At 35.1% G+C, this 18703-nt stretch overlaps 1 protein-coding gene across 1 annotated transcript in view; it reads right to left on the bottom strand.

Annotated features, from left to right (window-relative positions):
• The window catches only part of RANBP9 (RAN binding protein 9), an 84073-nt gene that overhangs the window by 22365 nt on the left and 43005 nt on the right, over window positions 1-18703 (bottom strand). The window contains exons 3-8 of the mRNA XM_007539264.2: window positions 15482-15534; window positions 14101-14268; window positions 9663-9685; window positions 4988-5172; window positions 1939-2051; window positions 433-541 (exon numbers count right to left, since the gene is read on the bottom strand). Of these exons, the coding sequence (XP_007539326.2) occupies window positions 433-541; window positions 1939-2051; window positions 4988-5172; window positions 9663-9685; window positions 14101-14268; window positions 15482-15534 (651 nt within the window). The remainder of the gene's footprint in view (window positions 1-432; window positions 542-1938; window positions 2052-4987; window positions 5173-9662; window positions 9686-14100; window positions 14269-15481; window positions 15535-18703) is intronic.

Genomic DNA, 18703 nt, shown 5'->3' with positions numbered 1-18703 from the left:
TTTGGCTAATAAAAAATTTCCAAAGATGAATGGTTGGTGATAGTGATAGAACAAAGTGAATGCTTAATATCATAGAACTATTTAACTAAAAAAAAAAAAAAAAAAAAAACAGTAAATTTTGTTATGTAAATTTTATCAAAATTTAAAAAAACACAACAGACTTATTAGATTCCTTTTTCTAGGAAAAGCAGAAGTTCATTTGCTTAATATCTCCACATTTTTGAACACAGAATTATAAGAACAACCACACAACAAAAGCTATTATCAAATTATTTTCCTTAACACAAATGCTTTAATAACCATTTAGATGTGTTGTATCACAAAGTCATATAAAAGTAATTGAAAGAAATGTTTTAAATGAAAACAATAAATATAAAACTAATTTAGCTACATACAGCAAAAACATAAATGTATTTTATTAAACAAACTCACTTTAATGTGAAAAGGAGATTAGGATTTCTTTCAAGTAAACTTGGGTATAACTGTTGTGTTGTTTCAATGGCTTCTCCCATTCTTCCTGCTAAAACCAATTTCTGAATTCCTATTTAGACAAAGAGAATAAAAGATTAAGTGGAAAAAAACTTCGTGGACTTCCCCCAAAAGAAAGTATTAATGAAAAACCTTTAAAACGGTTTCCATTTCTTTCCCTAAAATCATAGTTTCTATTTGACAAGCAAAATCTCAAGAACTATGGGGGGGAAAAAATCAGAACACATACCTTCAGAAGAAATGCAAATAAGTAACATGATATAGAAATAAATCTATTAAGCAATACCAAAGCAGTGAACAGTAGGATTAAAAAGATGAGCATGTTTACATCTCAAATTCTGTAACAGTTTCAGATATGTATGTCTGGGCTCTCAAGATGAGTATGTAAAATACAGCTTTAATATGTCAACACCGCAACAAATTGGTTTGAAAATACAATTATAATCATTAATATTCAAAATATCTTAACAAATCAACTATTCAAACCCAAGATTATAATACTAGCCTTTGAGTGTAACCTAAATCCAACAGTCATTGAGTTTTCCCTCTGCAAACATTCAGTAAATTCACTGATATACAAACAAAATGAATGAATGATCACCTTTTATTCACCACAGCTCATAGTCTAGTAAGAAATTCAGGCAAGCATAAAACTAAACCAAAATTGTAATCAGTATTATTAAAGTAGTTTCACCTATAACAAATTATTTTCAACCACCATGTTGTTTTTGTCTTAATACTCTCATCAGGTTTTATCCTCCTAGATGGGATAAATTCATAATCTTAGGATGCTGAACTGCTTTGCTCCTATCTGAACAGCTCACAGCTCTAGTCGTAAGCACTCAGACCTAAGTAATACTTAGTACCAATTCTATACTAAATTAAGGTATGATTTAAATTCACAAATATTTCAATTTTCTTCACATATTATCTACACTAACATTTAATTATGGGACAACTGCAATATTTTTTAAAGATTATTTATTTTACTACATAGGAGAGAAAAGTTTCATGAGACAGAGAGAGAGATTTAAGTCAGTACATTTAAGTCAGTACTCTAGTACATGCAGTACTGGATTTCAAATCAGAAATGTCAGGTATGCACTCTAATGTTCTACTAGTTAAGCTATTCCCCCAGTTGCTACTTTCCTTTCATTTATTTTTAAATTATTAAGTGTTTACTCCCTGAAAGTCTGAGAAAACTTTTAAGAAAAAAGTGGTAAGCGTATTTCATACACAAATTTTCTCAAAATTGTAATTTTCTCCATCCAGAGTGCTAACACAGCCCTACTTGCATTTTCATAGGTGATACTAACAATGTAAAAGAAATTTCAGAAGTATTGCTTTTATATTAATACATTTGAATTTGAATTTAAAAATTCCAAAAGTTGAAGTAACCAAACCTATAACTTGAAAACAAGTGTTAGCCATGCACACCAGGGTCCTTACTTTGTCTATTCTTAATGGAAGCTAATTCTTCTAGAACGGTCTGGTCTGTAGATCTGGCAAAGGCCTCTGCTGTGGCACAGTACCCATGGTGAACTAAGTAAGATGAAACCATTCTTAAGACAAAAGAAGAAACACATATTTTAGTAAAGAGAATACATGTTTCATAATATAACATATAAACAACGTCTACCCCAGTGCTATAAAAACCAATCTATTATTTTGAAACAATTATGGTTCTGATAATCTCAACCTTAAATTCAAAAACAATTTTGTTCTGTGTATGTAGCTTTTTTCAAAAAAAAAAATTTAAACACAAATGCTATAGTAAAAATAAATATTACTAGGAATTCAAGAACATTAAATGACTTTCTCGGATTCCTGGCATCCTATTATATCAGGCCTTTTCCTATTTCCCATCCTTAAATTTAATCCTAATATTCGAATGTTTCACCTTTAACATGACGTATCCCAATAAAGTTTTAGTATTTGTATGATATAACATAATATAAATGTGTTAGCTTTTTAAGTTCTAGAGTATAATCACTTTCTTTCCCTTTTGGGGGGTTTTTAAGTATCTTTTTTACTTATTTATTATTGGATATAGAGACAGAGATGAATTGAGAGGAGAGGGGGAGATAGAGAGGGGAAAAGACAGAGACATCTGCAGTCCTGCTTCACCATTTGTGAAGCTTCCCTCCTGCAGGTGGGGGCCAGGGGCTTGAACCTGAGTCCTTGAGCACTGTGATGTGTGCACTTAACCAGGTGTTCTTACCACATGGCCACAGGAGTTCAACCTTTTTTTTTTTTTTTAACTCATGAGTTACATGAGATCACCTGTTATAAACACAAATATTAAGATGAAATCTGAGAGAAAAATCTTTCAGAATAAAGTCCACTGGGATGGTTATACTAATCAATGAGGAGTTAGTCTTCTAAACTAAAACAATGAGCATAGTTGTGCACAGGAGACTAATTAACTATGAATTAAACATTTCTACCCTAAACAAGCTTAGCGCTAAGTGGCCAAAACTAATAGTTACATCTACTCTCAAAATGCTTAAAAAAAAAAACAACCTGTTGACTTCATATTAATCCAAATATCCAAACATTAATTATGAATTTAAGAAGTCATACAATTACCTTTAAAAATTAATATCCAAGAGGTCAGCAAAACAGCTCACCTGAATAGTCTGCCTGCACATTTGTCATGCACAAGACCGTGGTTCAAACGAAATTCATATCATACTGGAAGAGGTTTTGATTCCGTGTTGTTTTCTCCTTTCTTCCTCTGTCTCTTGTTTTTTGTTCTCTTTCCCCCACCTCCCACTTCTTCTCTCACTCCCCGCCCCCTCACCAACCCCATCTGAAAAACTTGGCCCAGGATGATGAAGGTCTGATAATGAAAATAAAATAAACTATTAAGTTGAACTGAACCTTCTCGGGAGGGCATGCTGTCAGTTATGTGAAGAATGGGGTAAAGATGTCACCCTTCACTGAACTCTGGCTATACAGTTAAGTAAACAATACTTAGTCCTAGTTTGCAATGATGCTCAAAAGCTATTGCTTTTTAATTATTAAATGATGTGACCACTGGACAGCAACTAATTTTACTGACATCCATAATAAAATCTTAAATTTCATAAAAAGCTTCCTAGGAAAGCTAGTTGAATTTTTTCAGTAAAAAGATTAGGTAAAAGGTAATCATTTTGTCCTTTCTTTTATTTATTTTTTATTTATTTATTTTCCCTTTTGTTGCCCTTGTTGTTTTTATTGTTGTTGTTGTATAGGACAGAGAGAAATGGAGGGGGGGGGCAAGACAGAGAGGGGCAGAGAAAGACAGACACCTGCAGACCTGCTTCACCGCTTGTGAAGTGACTCCCCTGCAGATGGGGAGCCAGGTGCTCGAACTGGGATTCTTACGGTCCTTGAGCTTCGTGCCACATGTGCCATATTGTTCTTTTTATGGATACCTGCTCCTCTGCTGCCACTGAAATTCTCCACCATTGTTATTAATGAATCCTAAACATAGGAATTCCCTATTCATTATTCTTCAGTCTTCATTATATTTATCTACCCTTAGCTAGCATTATTCCTATAAAACAACAAAGTCACTTGGAAGTTAGCCACATGTGAAATGTACCTATCAAGTCTTGTGTCTGTATCTCAATACATAAAGTATAGCAGCATTTTTGTGTTAATTATTATCAAGCAACAGTTAATTAAAAAAAATTTTTTTGGTCACTGCGAGGGCTTCAATACTCTAGTTCAAAGTTTTTAGATAGAGACAAAGACGCCTTGCAAGCATGCTAACCAATTGAGCTTGTTTGCCAATTCTCTCACCCCCCCAACACACCCTTTTTTTCTTTTCTTCTTCTTCTTTTTTTTTTTTTTTGTGTGTGTATGTTTAAAATTTATTTATTTACTGGATAGAGACTGAAAGAAATGGAGAGGGAAGGGAAAAATACAGAGGGAGAAAGAGAGACACCTGTAGATGGTTTCACTGCTTACAAAGCTTTCCACCTACAGGTAGGGTGTGGGGGCTTAAACACTGGTCCTTGTACTTGTAACTTGTATACCCAACCAGGCATGCCACCGCCCAGCCCATTCCCCATAATATTTAAATTACCACTGAACAATACAGTGAAGTTCACATCCAAAAACCAAAGATCTTACAGTGTACAATCTAAAGTATATTCCCGAATTTATCATTTTCATTGCTATTGACAGCTGAATCATGTGACCTATGGAAATCATTTAACTCTATTACTAAGAACAGTAAGATGAATTAACCTAAGTGATGTCAGTTTATTTGCTCTATAAAATTAATAAGTCAGGTTAAAAAACAATTATGTGTTTTTTAATATATGCTACCAAATCAAACATTATTTTAAATTGTCTAAATAAATTACTTTCTATAGAGTGTAAGTATAACAAATAATACACTGAAATTATCAGGATATAAACTAGTAGATTAAAAACATTCCATAAATAAATTTATGCCAAAGCAATGTTTTATTAAAACACACCTTCTATCAATTTCCCCACTTACTTTTGTATCATTGTCTGCCATTCCCCTTCTCTATCTCCAATAGGAAACCGATCTATCTGTGCCTGTATTTTGGTTCTCCACTCTCGCATGTAGTCTTCTATGTCAAACACAAAGGGATGTTGCCCAAAATTGGCATCAACGACTTCTCCTGGTGTCTGGAGTCCCACAGTAGGGTACAAATTTGGCTGTAAAATAACAAATTTCACTAAGTATATATTTCTCATGTTAAAGACTTACTCATTCTTTCAAATGCTACCTTTAAAAGAACAGAACTACAAATTTATTTCATGAATTACTTTAAATTTCAATCAAAACTGAGAGGGTAAAATAAATGACTTAGAGTCCACTGTTTGTTACATTAAAAATATTACTTCATGTAATTTAATCATCAGAAAATAACCTAAACCACTTATTTCATGTATTTAGAGATCATGGGGTATTATGGCTGGGGGAGTACCATTATGGTTATGCAACCAGATTTCCATGGCTGGGGCTCCAAAATCCTAGGTTCAATCCCTCATATCATCATAAGCCTCTGGTCAGTCTCTCTCTCATTAAAATAAAAATAATAAAAAATATATTTTACTTATAGCACAGGAAAGCATGATTCTTGCTCTTAAAAATGTGTCACAGTGATCCGGGAGGTGGTGCAATGGATAAAGCACTGAACTCTCAAGCATGAGGACCCGAGTTCAACCCCTGGTAGCACATGTACTGGTGTGATGTCTGGTTCTTTCTCTCTCTCCTCCTATCATTCTCATTAATAAATAAAATATTTTTTAAAAATGTGTCACATAGGAAAGATTCATACAATTCAAGATTTATTTATACAGAAATTGGTTGTGAAAGGACATGGAGCTATAAGTCTGTCTGGTCACATACTGTATTAAATTTACTGATTTCACTTATCTGGACACTTATAAAGGACTGGTGATAATAATCATAAGGAAAATTGTGTCATTAAAGAGTAGGTATTCTTATAGGCTGGGGGTATAAATCTACCTGCCAACACTCATGTCCAATGGAGATGCAATTATAGAAGTCAGAACTCCTACTTTCTGCACTCCAAAAAGAATTGTGGTCCATACCCCCAAAGGGGTAAACAATAGGGAATTCTCCAATGGAGGTGATGGGACACAGAACTCTGGTGGTGTGAACTGGGTGAAATTATACCCCTATTTTCTTACAATCTTGTAAATCAATATAAAATCACTAATAACAAAAAGTTATCAGTAATGCATCCATGCCCATACCCTTACCTTCACCTATACCTATGCCTCTTCTATGCTAGGCCTAAATCTGAATCTGTCTGGAATTTCCTTGTAATGAGGATACTTGCATGCAATAACCACATCATCTGGGAAACCTCATTAAAAATATTTGTCTCCACTTGAAAAAAAAAAGTAGATATTCTTTACATAGAAGACTCATCATCCACTGTATTAACAGTTGCTCTTGTATCTGTTTCTCTCTAACAACAGTGCCAACTCTAACTCATCTAGCTCCACTGAAGACAAGGGAAGAAAGAACTAAGAAGGGATCTCATTTTTTTCCTTCTCCATTCTTTTCAATAGCATAGCTCTTACAAAGCTGACAAGTAAACCACCAGTGACCAGGAAGCAACTGGTTATATAAAAGCCACTCACAAGACTGTGCCCTCTACTGGATCTTTGCAGGCCCATTATAGTAACAGCACTCTGTGAAATCAATGTTCTTGTTGGTCTGCTGAACCTCTGATTTGTAAACTTTCTAAGTGCAGCTTTAGGTGCTTTGCAGGAATCAAAGGAACCCTATCAGGTTGGGTTTTGTTCTTTTAGTATACCAACCTGTGTGCTACCCGCATTATCCATGTAACATTATGTTGAAAGGCATCCAGCTAGTGCGTCACAAGAATGGAAATTTATGCTCGGTTTTTTTGAGCTGCTGTCTCCCTTAATGTATATTGGTCTGTGACTCTGGGATATCTTACCTGTACTGACCAAATAAATATCAAGATTTTTATTGTTATAAAAGAATTTTATATACCACTTTATTCCTGTGAGAATGACATACATCAGAAAGGTTGAAACAACAAGTGCTGGAAAGGTTGTGGGGACAAAGGAACCCTCTCCTGCACTCCTGGTGGGAATGTCAATTGGCCCAGGCCCTGTGGAGAAGTCTGGAGAACTCTCAGAAGGGTTCAACCCTTCAGTCCCTACATGTAAAGGGAAAGCTTCACAAGTGGTGAAGTGGTACTGCAATTATCTATCTTTCTCCACTTCTATCTCCCCTTCCCTCTCAATTTCTGTCTCTATCAAGGAAAAAAAAAAAAGAATAAAATAAAAAGGAAGGGGCAGGAGCTGTGCATTCCTTGTGCAGACAGTCTCAGCAATGATCTTGGTGGCAATTAAAAGGGAAAGAAAATCTATAATAACGGAAAACATTTCATTCTCATTTTTTTTCTCTTCTTACTGTTACTTGTAGGAATGTAATTATATAAACAAGAGTGGGGACAAAATAAAGGAAATCAGATATCAACAGTTTTTCCTTTTTCATTCGTATAAGGATTCCCCTAGGATTTAGTACTGAGCAGTTATTATACACAAACAATTTTTAGGGAACACTTTATCCAGTTCAAATTGCTCATTTCACCATTTTTTAGGCATGTAAAAAACAGCTTTTTAAATGACCCTAAATAATCATTCAACAAGCATAGAATAAAAATGCTAATAAATAGTAAGAAATCATTGTTATCATAACTTGTTAGTTCCCCCACCGTTGGTATTATGTATGATGCATATTATAATTGGTAGAGTTCTAAGTCTAGTCAATAAGATATCCAGAATGACCATTTTATTATTTTAGTTTTAAATTATCTTTATTTATTTACTGCACAGAGACAGACAGAAATTAAGGAGGACTACTTTTTAGTCAGTTGCAGTGAACCTTTCAAACCTTAATTTATTTCGTGATAATTAGAACTATGCAATGTCTGCATTTTAGTCAGAGTAAATGCCCACACTTTTTTTTTTTCTGTTCTATCTAATAAAATAGAAAGAAAAAAGAAAAGGAAAAAGAGAAGAGAAGCAAAGAAAAGAAAAGAAGGGGCCAAGTGGTGGCACACCTGGTTGAGCACACGTTACAATGCTCAAGGACCCAGGTTTGAGCCCCAGGTCCCCACCTGTAGGGAGAAAGCTTTGTGAATAGTGAAGCAGGTCTGCAGGTGTCTCTCTTCTTCTCTCCCTTTATCTCCCCTATCCTCTTAATTTCTGGCTGTTTCTATCCAATAAATAAAGATAATAAAATTAAAAAGAAAAGAAAGAGGCTCTGGAAGCAGTGGATTTATAGTGCCAGCACTGAGTCCCAATGATATTCCAGAAAGAAAGAAAGAAAGAAAGAAAGAAAGAAAGAAAGAAAGAAAGAAAGAAAGGAAGGAAGGAAGAAAGGAAGGAAGAAAGGAAGGAAGAAAGGAAAGAAGGAAGGAAGGAAGGAAGGAAGGAAGGAAGGAAGGAAGGAAGGAAGGAAGATTTAAGAGGGTGGGGGTGATAGCTCAGTATGTTAGAACACCAAATTTGTATGCCTGAAGTCCCAGAGGCAACAGGTAAAATCCCCAGGACCATCTTATGTCAGAACTGAGCAATGCTCTAGTCTCTTTCTACCTTCTCTTTCCTTCTCTCTCTTAATAAACAAATACAATTTGAAAATAAGTAAATAAAATGGTGGGGAGATAGTACAGTGTTTCTGCAAAAGACTTTCATGCCTGAGGCTCTGAGTTCCCAGGTTCAGTCCCCAGCTCCACCATCAACCAGAGTTGAGCAGTGTTCTGGTTTGAAAAAAGTTTTAATTTAATTTTAAAAGGTTAAATGTGTGTGCATGTCCTCTGGGGCTTCTGACAGTCCCAAGCTGGCCCAGTGAGCAGAGATTAATGGCCCATCTCCCCAAGGAATCAGATGCATCTCTCACTGAAGGTGGGTTTCCAGGTGATGGATGGCTTTCTAATGCCCACACTCTTATAAAGCCCTCAAGAACTAGGAGGTCTAGCTCATCTTCCTTTCATCTCTGATGCACACTCAACTTCTCTCTGCCTTCCTGAGGTCTCTTCACCACACACACTTCATTGCTATTCTTCAAATATGCCAGATGTACTTCTGCCTAATTGCTGTCTCCTCTGCTTGCAAGACTACTGCTCTACATATCTGTATAACTTCCACACCTTTTCTAAAGATTTTGCTCAACTTTTACCATAAACAAAGGTGAGTCAAGTTACAAGTTATTTTCTGTCTTCGGAATTCCTATGCTCTAATTTTTGTTTACTTAAGCAGAACTGTGCAGTGGAGTCAGACTGGACCCATAAAAAGTACTTAAAACCTTTTAAAGATGTTCTAATTTACTTATTCTTAATATATTATTATACATCTTAAATACTCCAAAAGAACTGAGGTCTGTACCTCATTTGGTGAATTAGTTCTAGCCCAGCTACAACAAAAGTTCCCTTGTGCAAATGATGTTACTATACTTTGGAGCTAAATTTCTAAAGGCCCATACCAAAGATATCTAGAAAAAGGGTTTATACATTCTATACATAGCATATAGATTTAATAAATAAGACTGCATTCTAAACATGTCTACTTCTCATCTCTTTACATTTCTTTTAGTTAATAATGCAAAGCTCCTTTTAAAAGATGTTATATCTTACCGGTAGGTCAGTGAAAGCAATACCTACAAAAACAAAGAAAAAAATAAAGAAAGAAATGAAATTAGAAATTGTTTTTCAAAAGTCAACTACTGTGACAAGCTGAATTTCTAAATGAAAATAAAGAAAAGAATGGTAATAGTCATAAAGGTAAATTTTTTAATCTCAATGTGAAACAGACTGATTTTTTTTCTCAGTAATATTAATACTGACTTGAGTAAATAGTCCCTTTCACAATCATCAAACTTGCTAGCCATACACAATCTTTATTTCTGGGGGAGGGGGTCTTGCTAGTGCATCCAGGATTTTTGAATTTCATATACATCGTCAAATTTATGTTAAAAAATTGTATGAGAAAACTATTTGCAAAATAGTCGCATGTGATTTTTGACAGACACTCAAGCTGCTCTATATCCATTCTTTTCATTTAATCTTTCTTATACAGATTTAATGTTTAAGCAGTAGGGTTGGGGGGAGACAGTATTTTGTTTGTTTTATTTTGTCATCAAAAAAAGGATGGGGGGCGCTCAGGAAAGTAACTAACTAAGCAGGCAGGGAATAGCACGTGCATGTGCTATCACATATGCCAGAGCAATTCTCTCTCTCTCTCTCTCTAAAAAAAAAAAAGAACAGAAAAAATATAGTAATTTGGTACCTTAAACATTAGATTTTTAAAAATAAAATTACATTCCCAAATAATTTTTGGAACACTCTGGTAAAAACGTGACTCCTTCAAAGAATAAAGATTTGTAGTTGAAATTTTCTCTTGGATGTCTTCCAACAATCAAAATACACTTCAACAATAGTATTATCATTTGAATAAATCTATTGGCATGATTTAATAATCTCCCTTCTACTATTCAAGTAGATTATTTGAAGACAATAAACCAAATATTACTGTTATACTTCAATATATTTTAATTATATGAAAGAGGTAATATTGGTGATATAATCTCAATTCTTCCAATTTAAATGCACATTAAAACAAAGCAAAACCCCTCACTAGTACCATTACTTTTATGGCATTTATGATCATCTGAACAATGACTATATTTCCACTGTCAGATCACTTTTCACTAGAGATGTGATGCTCCTATAATTACAGGACACCACAAAAACCACAAATGCCTGATTCCATTAAAGTCATGAAATTACAAGACAATTTGACTATAAATCTGTTTTAAAATAAATAGTATTGAGTAACTAAATTCTATTTTTATGACTTAAAAACTTGGGAATTCACATCAACTCGCCGAAAGTTAAGCTAGGTTCTCTGATCCTACCAATATTCTGATTACTTGTAAATTCACTGATAAATACAAAGGAAAGTAACAGTGGAACAAATGTGAAACTTCAATATTTATTTTAATATTTTAAAAACTAAAAGGAAACAGAAAAGAACAGAGGGTAAAAATATTACCATATATGCCTACCATTTTTCACAAAGTAGCTGTTTGATTTTTTTTCCCTCAAAGGTGCTATACCTTTGAGGGAAAAAGGTGTAACACTGTCTAAATTTACATTTTTGAGCTAAAATTTCTTTTTATCAGAAATTACTTAACTCCTCACTTGTTACCAAAAACCTAATGAAAAACCCAGTTTAATCCATAGATTTTTTTTTTTTTTACCATTCATAGATTTTAGCTTTTTTTTTTTTTGAGGGGGCTGTCATTTTGCCCACCAGAAAGAACCTTGTACCTGAATAATTTCGCTGCTTTTGGTAGAATTATTTCCTTCTTTTTTGATTTCAGATAAAGAAGAAGAGGAAAAGAGGAAGAATGAGAGATAATCAAAGCACTGGTACCATGCCTGGTGCTCCTACAAGGTGCCAACAGCTCAAGCATGAGTACCTGCGCATAGCAAAGTACGCTCTTCCCAGGTGAACTATCTCCAGGTTCCCAGATATCATTTCTGAGCATTACCAAATATAGTTATCTCCACACCAAATATAGTTATCTCCACCTACACATATCTAGACTATAACAAAGATGTGACTTTAACAAAGTAGGTACAACTGTTTATATTTTATAGAAGCAAGTTTTTAAAAAGTAATGACAGACACATACACACACACAAATAGAAAAAGGCAGAAAAAGACAAAAGCACTGCACAGCTCTGACTTATGGTGGTGGTGTTAGAGACTGAGTGAGACCTTGGAGCCTCAGGCACAAAAGTCTTTTGCATAACTACTATGCTAGCTCCCCAGTTCACAAGCCATGCTTTTCTACAACTAATTTCCTAATTTGTCAAGAGAATTAAAAAAAAAAAAAAAAGATCTGTAACTGATGCCTGCTATTCAATTAAAACAAAGTAATGAAGTTCTAATCAAATTATCATAGATACTGAAACATTTTTAGCTTTTCAAGTAATGTATTTTTTTACATCATAAGTAAATAATTTCGAAAACTCTCAAGCAACAGAATTAAAGATAAAGCATCGGTTCTTGAGCAGAAATTCTTCACAGTGGGAAGGGCAAAGGAAGAGTAACTGAAAAAAATGTTATCTCCTATAGCCACTATCAGGGGGAAAGCAGCCATATATGGTACATAAATGAACAGGTCCCTGGTCCCCAACCTACAGGGGAGAATTTAATAGCAGTGCTATTAGCTGTTTCTCTTTCTTCCTATCTGTCCTTTCCCTCTTAATTTCTCTCTATATAATAAGTTTATTTTTTTTTTTCTGATTTAAAGATTGTTGAAAAGCATGGGTAAGATTTCACTTAAAAGTGGAACTAGAGAAACAAGGACAGAAAAGGAAATACAAAGTGACAACAGACTAGCTGTGGTCTATTAAAGCAAAGCAAAGGGAAGAATGGGAAGGGAGAGAATAGGAGGGTGTTGGGGTCCTGGTGTCTGATGGAAGGGATGGACAAAACTGGACAAAAACAGTGTTTTGCAGACACCTATCATGGAGAGATGTGAAATTGTACCCATGTACCAACAACTGTGCTGTAAGTCATTAAGCCCCCAATAAAATTATTTTTAAAGTAAAATTACAAAAAAAATGTGTGAAATACAATGAACATGAACAGCTGTGTAGCAATGAAACTTGGTCTATGACAGGGGAGGAGAATGTTTGGCCTTTGGGTCACATGAAATCACTTGGTTCGGCCCTGTCAAGGAAACTACAAGTAGGACTCAAAATTCAGTAAGTGCTAATTTTGAAGTAGAAAATTCTGTATGGTCTGCAAATTATGCTATAAATATCTACATGGCCCTTGGCAGAAAAGTGGCTCTCCACTCTGGTCTACAGCTTACTGACACTGTGCCAGAGGAATCATTTCTGCTCACCAATGTTTTACCACTGCATCCCTAGCACCTAGTTGAAAATCTATATACAATGATATAAGTAACATATAGTGAGTATTCAGTATATACCAGGCAATAACCTAGAAAGGCATACATTATTCCAGTTTACTCTAACTACTTTAATGAGGTAGGTATTGTAGTGATTCTATTTCATAAACTGGGAAAATTAAGGCACAGAAATGTTAAGTAACTTGCATAAGGTCATAAAGTCTAAAAAAAAAACCAATGTTATACTACCTGTCTTATGCTTAATACTTATTAAATTTACGAATAAATAATGTCTGATGTCTTACTTTTTACTTACAATTAGAATATTTCATCATTTGATACCTCTGAAAAAAAATCACGGGACTGGAAGATAGATTACCTGGTAGAGCACATATCTTCTATGTGCAAAGGCCAAGGCTCGAGGCCCTGAAGCACATGGGAGCACTCATAAGCAGATTCATGAGTGCTAGAAGAGCACTGTGCTATCTGTGTATCTTCCCCTATCCTTGGGCTTCCTCCCTCCCTGTTTCTTTTCTTCTCCTTTTTTTTGAATGAATGAGAGAAATTGAGAGAGGAGACGGACAGAGACACCTGCAGATCTGCTTCACCACTTGTGAAACGACCCCCTGCAGGTGGGGAGCGGGGGTGCTGGAACCGGGATCCTTGTGTGTGGGACCTTATGCTTCATACTGTGTGCACTTAATCTGGTGCACCTATGCCTGGTTCCCCTCCCTCTCTGCTTCTATCTTTGTCAAAAATTACAGAAAGTCCTCCAAGGATGGTGGCATTGCAGAGTGGAAGCCCTGGCAAAGCACTTGGGGATGTGGGGGGTGGCAGACAGGATTTTCATTTTTAATGTAGTTTTCTTTTATAAGAGAAACATTCTATTTAAATGACTATGAAATTTAGTAGGAAGAAAATCATACCATCTATAATCTTATGTCAAGTACAATTTCTTATCAAAATTAAATGGCACCTGTAATTTAATGACATCCTTAATCAACATTCTTATACCATTTCCTTCATGTTTACCAAGAAAGAATAATCCAGATGTCTAGCTATAAAGGAGAAACACAAATTAATATGTCTACTATGCTGTAGGTATAATAATCACAATATTTACATGCAATACATTATCTTACTACCTAAACTATGTCCATTCTTGGTGTAGAAGCAGGTATTGTTGATAAGGTTAACACAACAGCCAATAACATCACCAGTTGTAAAAGTTGGTCCATATGGTTGTCCAGTTCCAGAAGAACAAAAAGAATGTCCATCATCCCCATGGTAACCATATGAATGTTTATCCCAGCCTAAAAGAAAGTTCCAGTATATTTACAATGAAAATTAAGGTTATTTTGTATTAGATCTATATATTACAATTATAACAATAAAAGCCTAGCTGGAACAACAGGGTACAAAGATAGTGTTTCCAAATGTACATTTACATTCTCAACAACCACACTATCACTATGTATTTGGGCTATTTTAAAGAACAATCTACAGCATTAAGCAAAATAAATTAATCACAAAGATCACTACAATGTATGTTAAATAGGAAGTATTCCTACCAGAAGAATGCAATAACAAAACAGCAATATATGTTTTGTACAAATAACTTATTTGCTAATGTAACGAAGGTATTTTGTCTTGATTTGGTTTTCTCTCTCTCTCTCTCTCACACACACACACACACAGTTTAATATTAAAGATTACATTCCAATTCAGTGATACCAAGTTTTTAAGGCTGTCTTCCAAGTATAAAGTCAATCAACTTGTGAGGGGGTGCTTTTACTATCAAGTTAAAGATTTCTGAATTTAGAAGTGTATGCATTCGATCAGTTGACTTTAAGGAGAACTTCTAAATAGTAAAGGCCTCATTTAGGCCTTCTCATAACTACAATCTTTACCAAAAAGGGACTTTGTAAGTATGTCTAAGTCAATAGATCTGACTACAATCAGATGACAACTGCAATGTTGCTTTCATTGCTATTGTTTTAAATAGAAAATTCATGAGTTAGTTCCACATTGGCTATTTTGCATTGCATTTTCAACCCCCCCAAATTAATATTTAACAGTAGCAAACAAATTATAATCCCAAAATTACTTTCTTATTAATAGTTTTGATAAATCACAAGTCATATCTTCCTCAGTTTATTTTCAATATTAATTTATATTCCCAGAATACTAAACAACTAAGGATGGGTTAAAAATCATGACTATGTGGATATGAAACAGAATAATTGTATTAAGATATCTAAAAGCAGTCAAGACAATTATGTACTAGACATTGAAAAAGACTACAAAACAAGCAAAAAAAAGAATCCATAAAAGGCATGGTACATATAACAAATATGTCAATTTACTAAACAGGATGAAATTTAAGTTATCAAAATACTCAAGTATCCAGTTGGGCTTTACAGGTGATTAAAATACAGAAAATTAATTTTAACTATTTCTAGTTATTTTAACTATTTCTAAATATTTTAATCAGAAAAACAAAACATAATTTACTGGTAAGTGTACCTGGTAGTCTATTCATGTTTACACCTTGAGCAGAAAGGCCAATTCCCATGTAACTGTTTGAAAACAAAACAAAACATAAGAAGTCAGTTATTCCAGTCATACCTAATGAACTATCAGTCTTAAACATTACCAGAACCAAGATCAAGTTGAATCTCATTGACTATACAAAGAAAAGCTATTACAGGCCATTAAGTAGCAACAAAGGGCAACAGTAAGTACCAAAAAAATCCAGAATCACAGTAAATTCCGATACCGATCATTCATAGCTCTACCCAAAGTATAAATGTTAATTATATACTCTACTAACAACTCTAAAAAATTTTCAAACTCATTTATACGTAAATCCTTAGGATTAAGATTTCTCACAGAAGTATAGAAATTTGTGGAAGTAAAATAAAGTTAAACAAAAACCAAATAAGCTCCCAAAAGGACATAGTAAAATTCCAGACCACCAGGTCAGCAAGATAGCTCACTTTTTAGTACATTTGCTAGGTGACTCCGACAACATAAAAATGGCAATGTTTCTAAAATTAGTGCATAATATATAACACAATTCAAAACAGATTTCCAAGTATATTTTTAAAACTGAAAAAAATAATAATTTTAAAGTTCATATTAAAACACTTTTGATCAAGATAAATGTTAAGAGATATAACTTCTTCCCTGGGCAGATGACCACACCAATGTGTCCTAGAGCTCCGCTTCCCTAGATCTCTGCCCCACTATGGAAAGAGAGAGACAGGCTGGGAGTCTGGATTGACCTGTCAACGCCCAAGTTCAGCGGGGAAGCAATTACAGAAGCCAGACCTTCCACTTTCTGCACCCCATAATGACCCTGGGTCCAAACTCCCAAAGGGATAAAGAATAGGGAAGCTATCAAGGGAGGTCCTGGGATATGGAGTTCTGGTGGTGGAAACTGTACCTCTCTTATCCTTTGGTCTTGTCAGTGTTTCCATTTTATAAATAAAATTTTTAAAAAAAGAAATATAACTTCGTGTTTACCGTAGTAGACAATGAAACATACACTTAGCTGAATTCACAATGGAACATTACTACTTAAAGCATGTGCTGAACACAAGAATGACAACACTCAAAACATGTAAATATCTAATCAAGATGGCTCAATTGACTCTATTTTAACTGAGCTCCTTTCCTTCAAATACAAGATACAAGAGACCCCTCACAGAATGGGAGAAGATCTTTACATACCATACATCAGACATGTGTTTAATAACCAAAATATATAAAGGGCTTGCCAAACTCAACAATAAGAAAACAAATAACCCCATCCAAAAGTGGGAGGAGGATATGGACAGAATATTCACCACAGATGAGATCCAAAAGGCTGAGAAACACATGAAAAAATGCTCCAAGTCTTTGATTGTCAGAGAAATGTAAATAAAGACAACAATGAGATACCACTTCACTCCTGTGAGAATGTCATACATCAGAAAAGGTAACAACAGCAAATGCTGGAGAGGTTGTGGGGTCAAAGGAACCCTCCTGCACTGCTGGTGGGAATGTCAATTGGTCCAACCTCTGTGGAGAACAGTCTGGAGAACTCTCAGAAGGCTAGAAATGGACCTACCCTATGAGCCTGCAATTCCTCTCCTGGGGATATATCCTAAGGAACCCAACACATCCATCCAAAAAGATCTGTGTACACATATGTTCTTAGCAGCACAATTTATAATAGCCAAAACCTGGAAGCAAATCAGGTATCCAACACAGATGAATGGCTGAGCAAGTTGTGGTATATATACACAAAGGAATACTTCCTTAGCTATTAAAAATGGTGACTTTGCCATTTTCAGCCAATCTTGGATGGACCTTGAAAAATTCATGGTAAGTGAAGTAAGTCAGAAACAGAAGGATGAATATGAGATGATCTCACTCTCAGGCAGAAGTTGAAAAACAAGATCAGAAGAGAAAACACAAGTAAAAGGTCCAAAAAGGATGACAGAGGACCTAGTGGGGGCTGTATGTTATATGGAAAGTTGGGAAATGTTATGCATGTACAAACTATTGTATTCACTGTTGAATGCAAAACATTAATTCCCCAATAAAGAAACTGAAAATAAAAAAGCAAATACAAGATGCATCAAAAATATGAATAAAGTGGGCCTGGCGGTGGAGCACCTGGTTAAGCAAAAACATTACAGTGCACAAGGACCCGGGTTCACTCCCCTGGTCCTAGTCCCCACCTGCAGGGGGCACTTCACAAGTGGCGAAGCAAGGCTGCAGGTGTCTCTGTCTCTTTCCCTCTCTACCTTCCCCTCTCCCCTCAACTTTTCTGTCTCCATCCAATAATAAATAAATAACTTTAAAACAGAAAGGTAAAAATATGAAAAAAATGAACAAAAACTTATTAATAAGGTACAATAAGATAACCTTTGAATAGAAATACAGTCGTGAATAGATACAGCAATGGGCCTGCAAAGCTAATTATGCCCTTCTATGGAAATCAAGACTAAAATGTACAGCTAGAAGAGCATTAGCCATGGCCTTCAAGCCAAAAATTGGAATAGGCTTCCTCTCCTGTAAGGAAGTTAAGAAAATACTGACACAAAAGTTAGGTAGCGGTATGCCTGGTTAAGTGCACACATTACAATGCATAAGGACCTGGGTTAAAGCCCCTGGTCCCCACCTGAAGGAGGAAAGCTTCACGAGTGATAAAGTAGAGCTGCAGGTATTTCCCTCCCTCTCTACAACCCCCTCAATTTCATTGTCTCTATCCAAATATTGAAACAACTTGTTGCCTTGGTTAGAACTTAACATTATGGCTTCCCTAAGGGGAAAGGAAAAGTAGTACTTTTTTTCCCACTAGTGATTTGAAATAAGATGCCAAATTGATTCAAGACTAAACATGCAACACTTCCAATGTCACCTGAATAAAGAACCTGAAAATCTACTATAGTTTTATACCGGGGTATTGGCACTGGGGTGTGTGGGGGGGGGAGAACTATTATAAACAGGAAATAAGTATAAAGGACAGATAACAAATAAAGAAAAATGTGAACTTTTCCAGCCCCTAGTCGCCACCTGCAGGGGGGAAGTTTATGAGTGGTGGAGCACAGCTGCAGGTCTCTCTCTCTAGCTCCCCTCCCCTCTCAATTTCTCTGTCTTTATCCAATAATAAATAAATTAAATTTACATTAAAAAGAACAAGGTAAGAACTGTTGTATGCTTTACATTGGTTTGGTCTAGCTCTCCCCCTGCCAG

Source organism: Erinaceus europaeus, chromosome 4 (assembly GCF_950295315.1).
Source record: "Erinaceus europaeus chromosome 4, mEriEur2.1, whole genome shotgun sequence".
In the NCBI taxonomy this organism is placed as follows: Eukaryota; Metazoa; Chordata; class Mammalia; order Eulipotyphla; family Erinaceidae; genus Erinaceus; species Erinaceus europaeus.
Note: the sequence above shows the minus strand (reverse complement) of the source record. Positions and strands in the feature narration are given on the sequence as shown.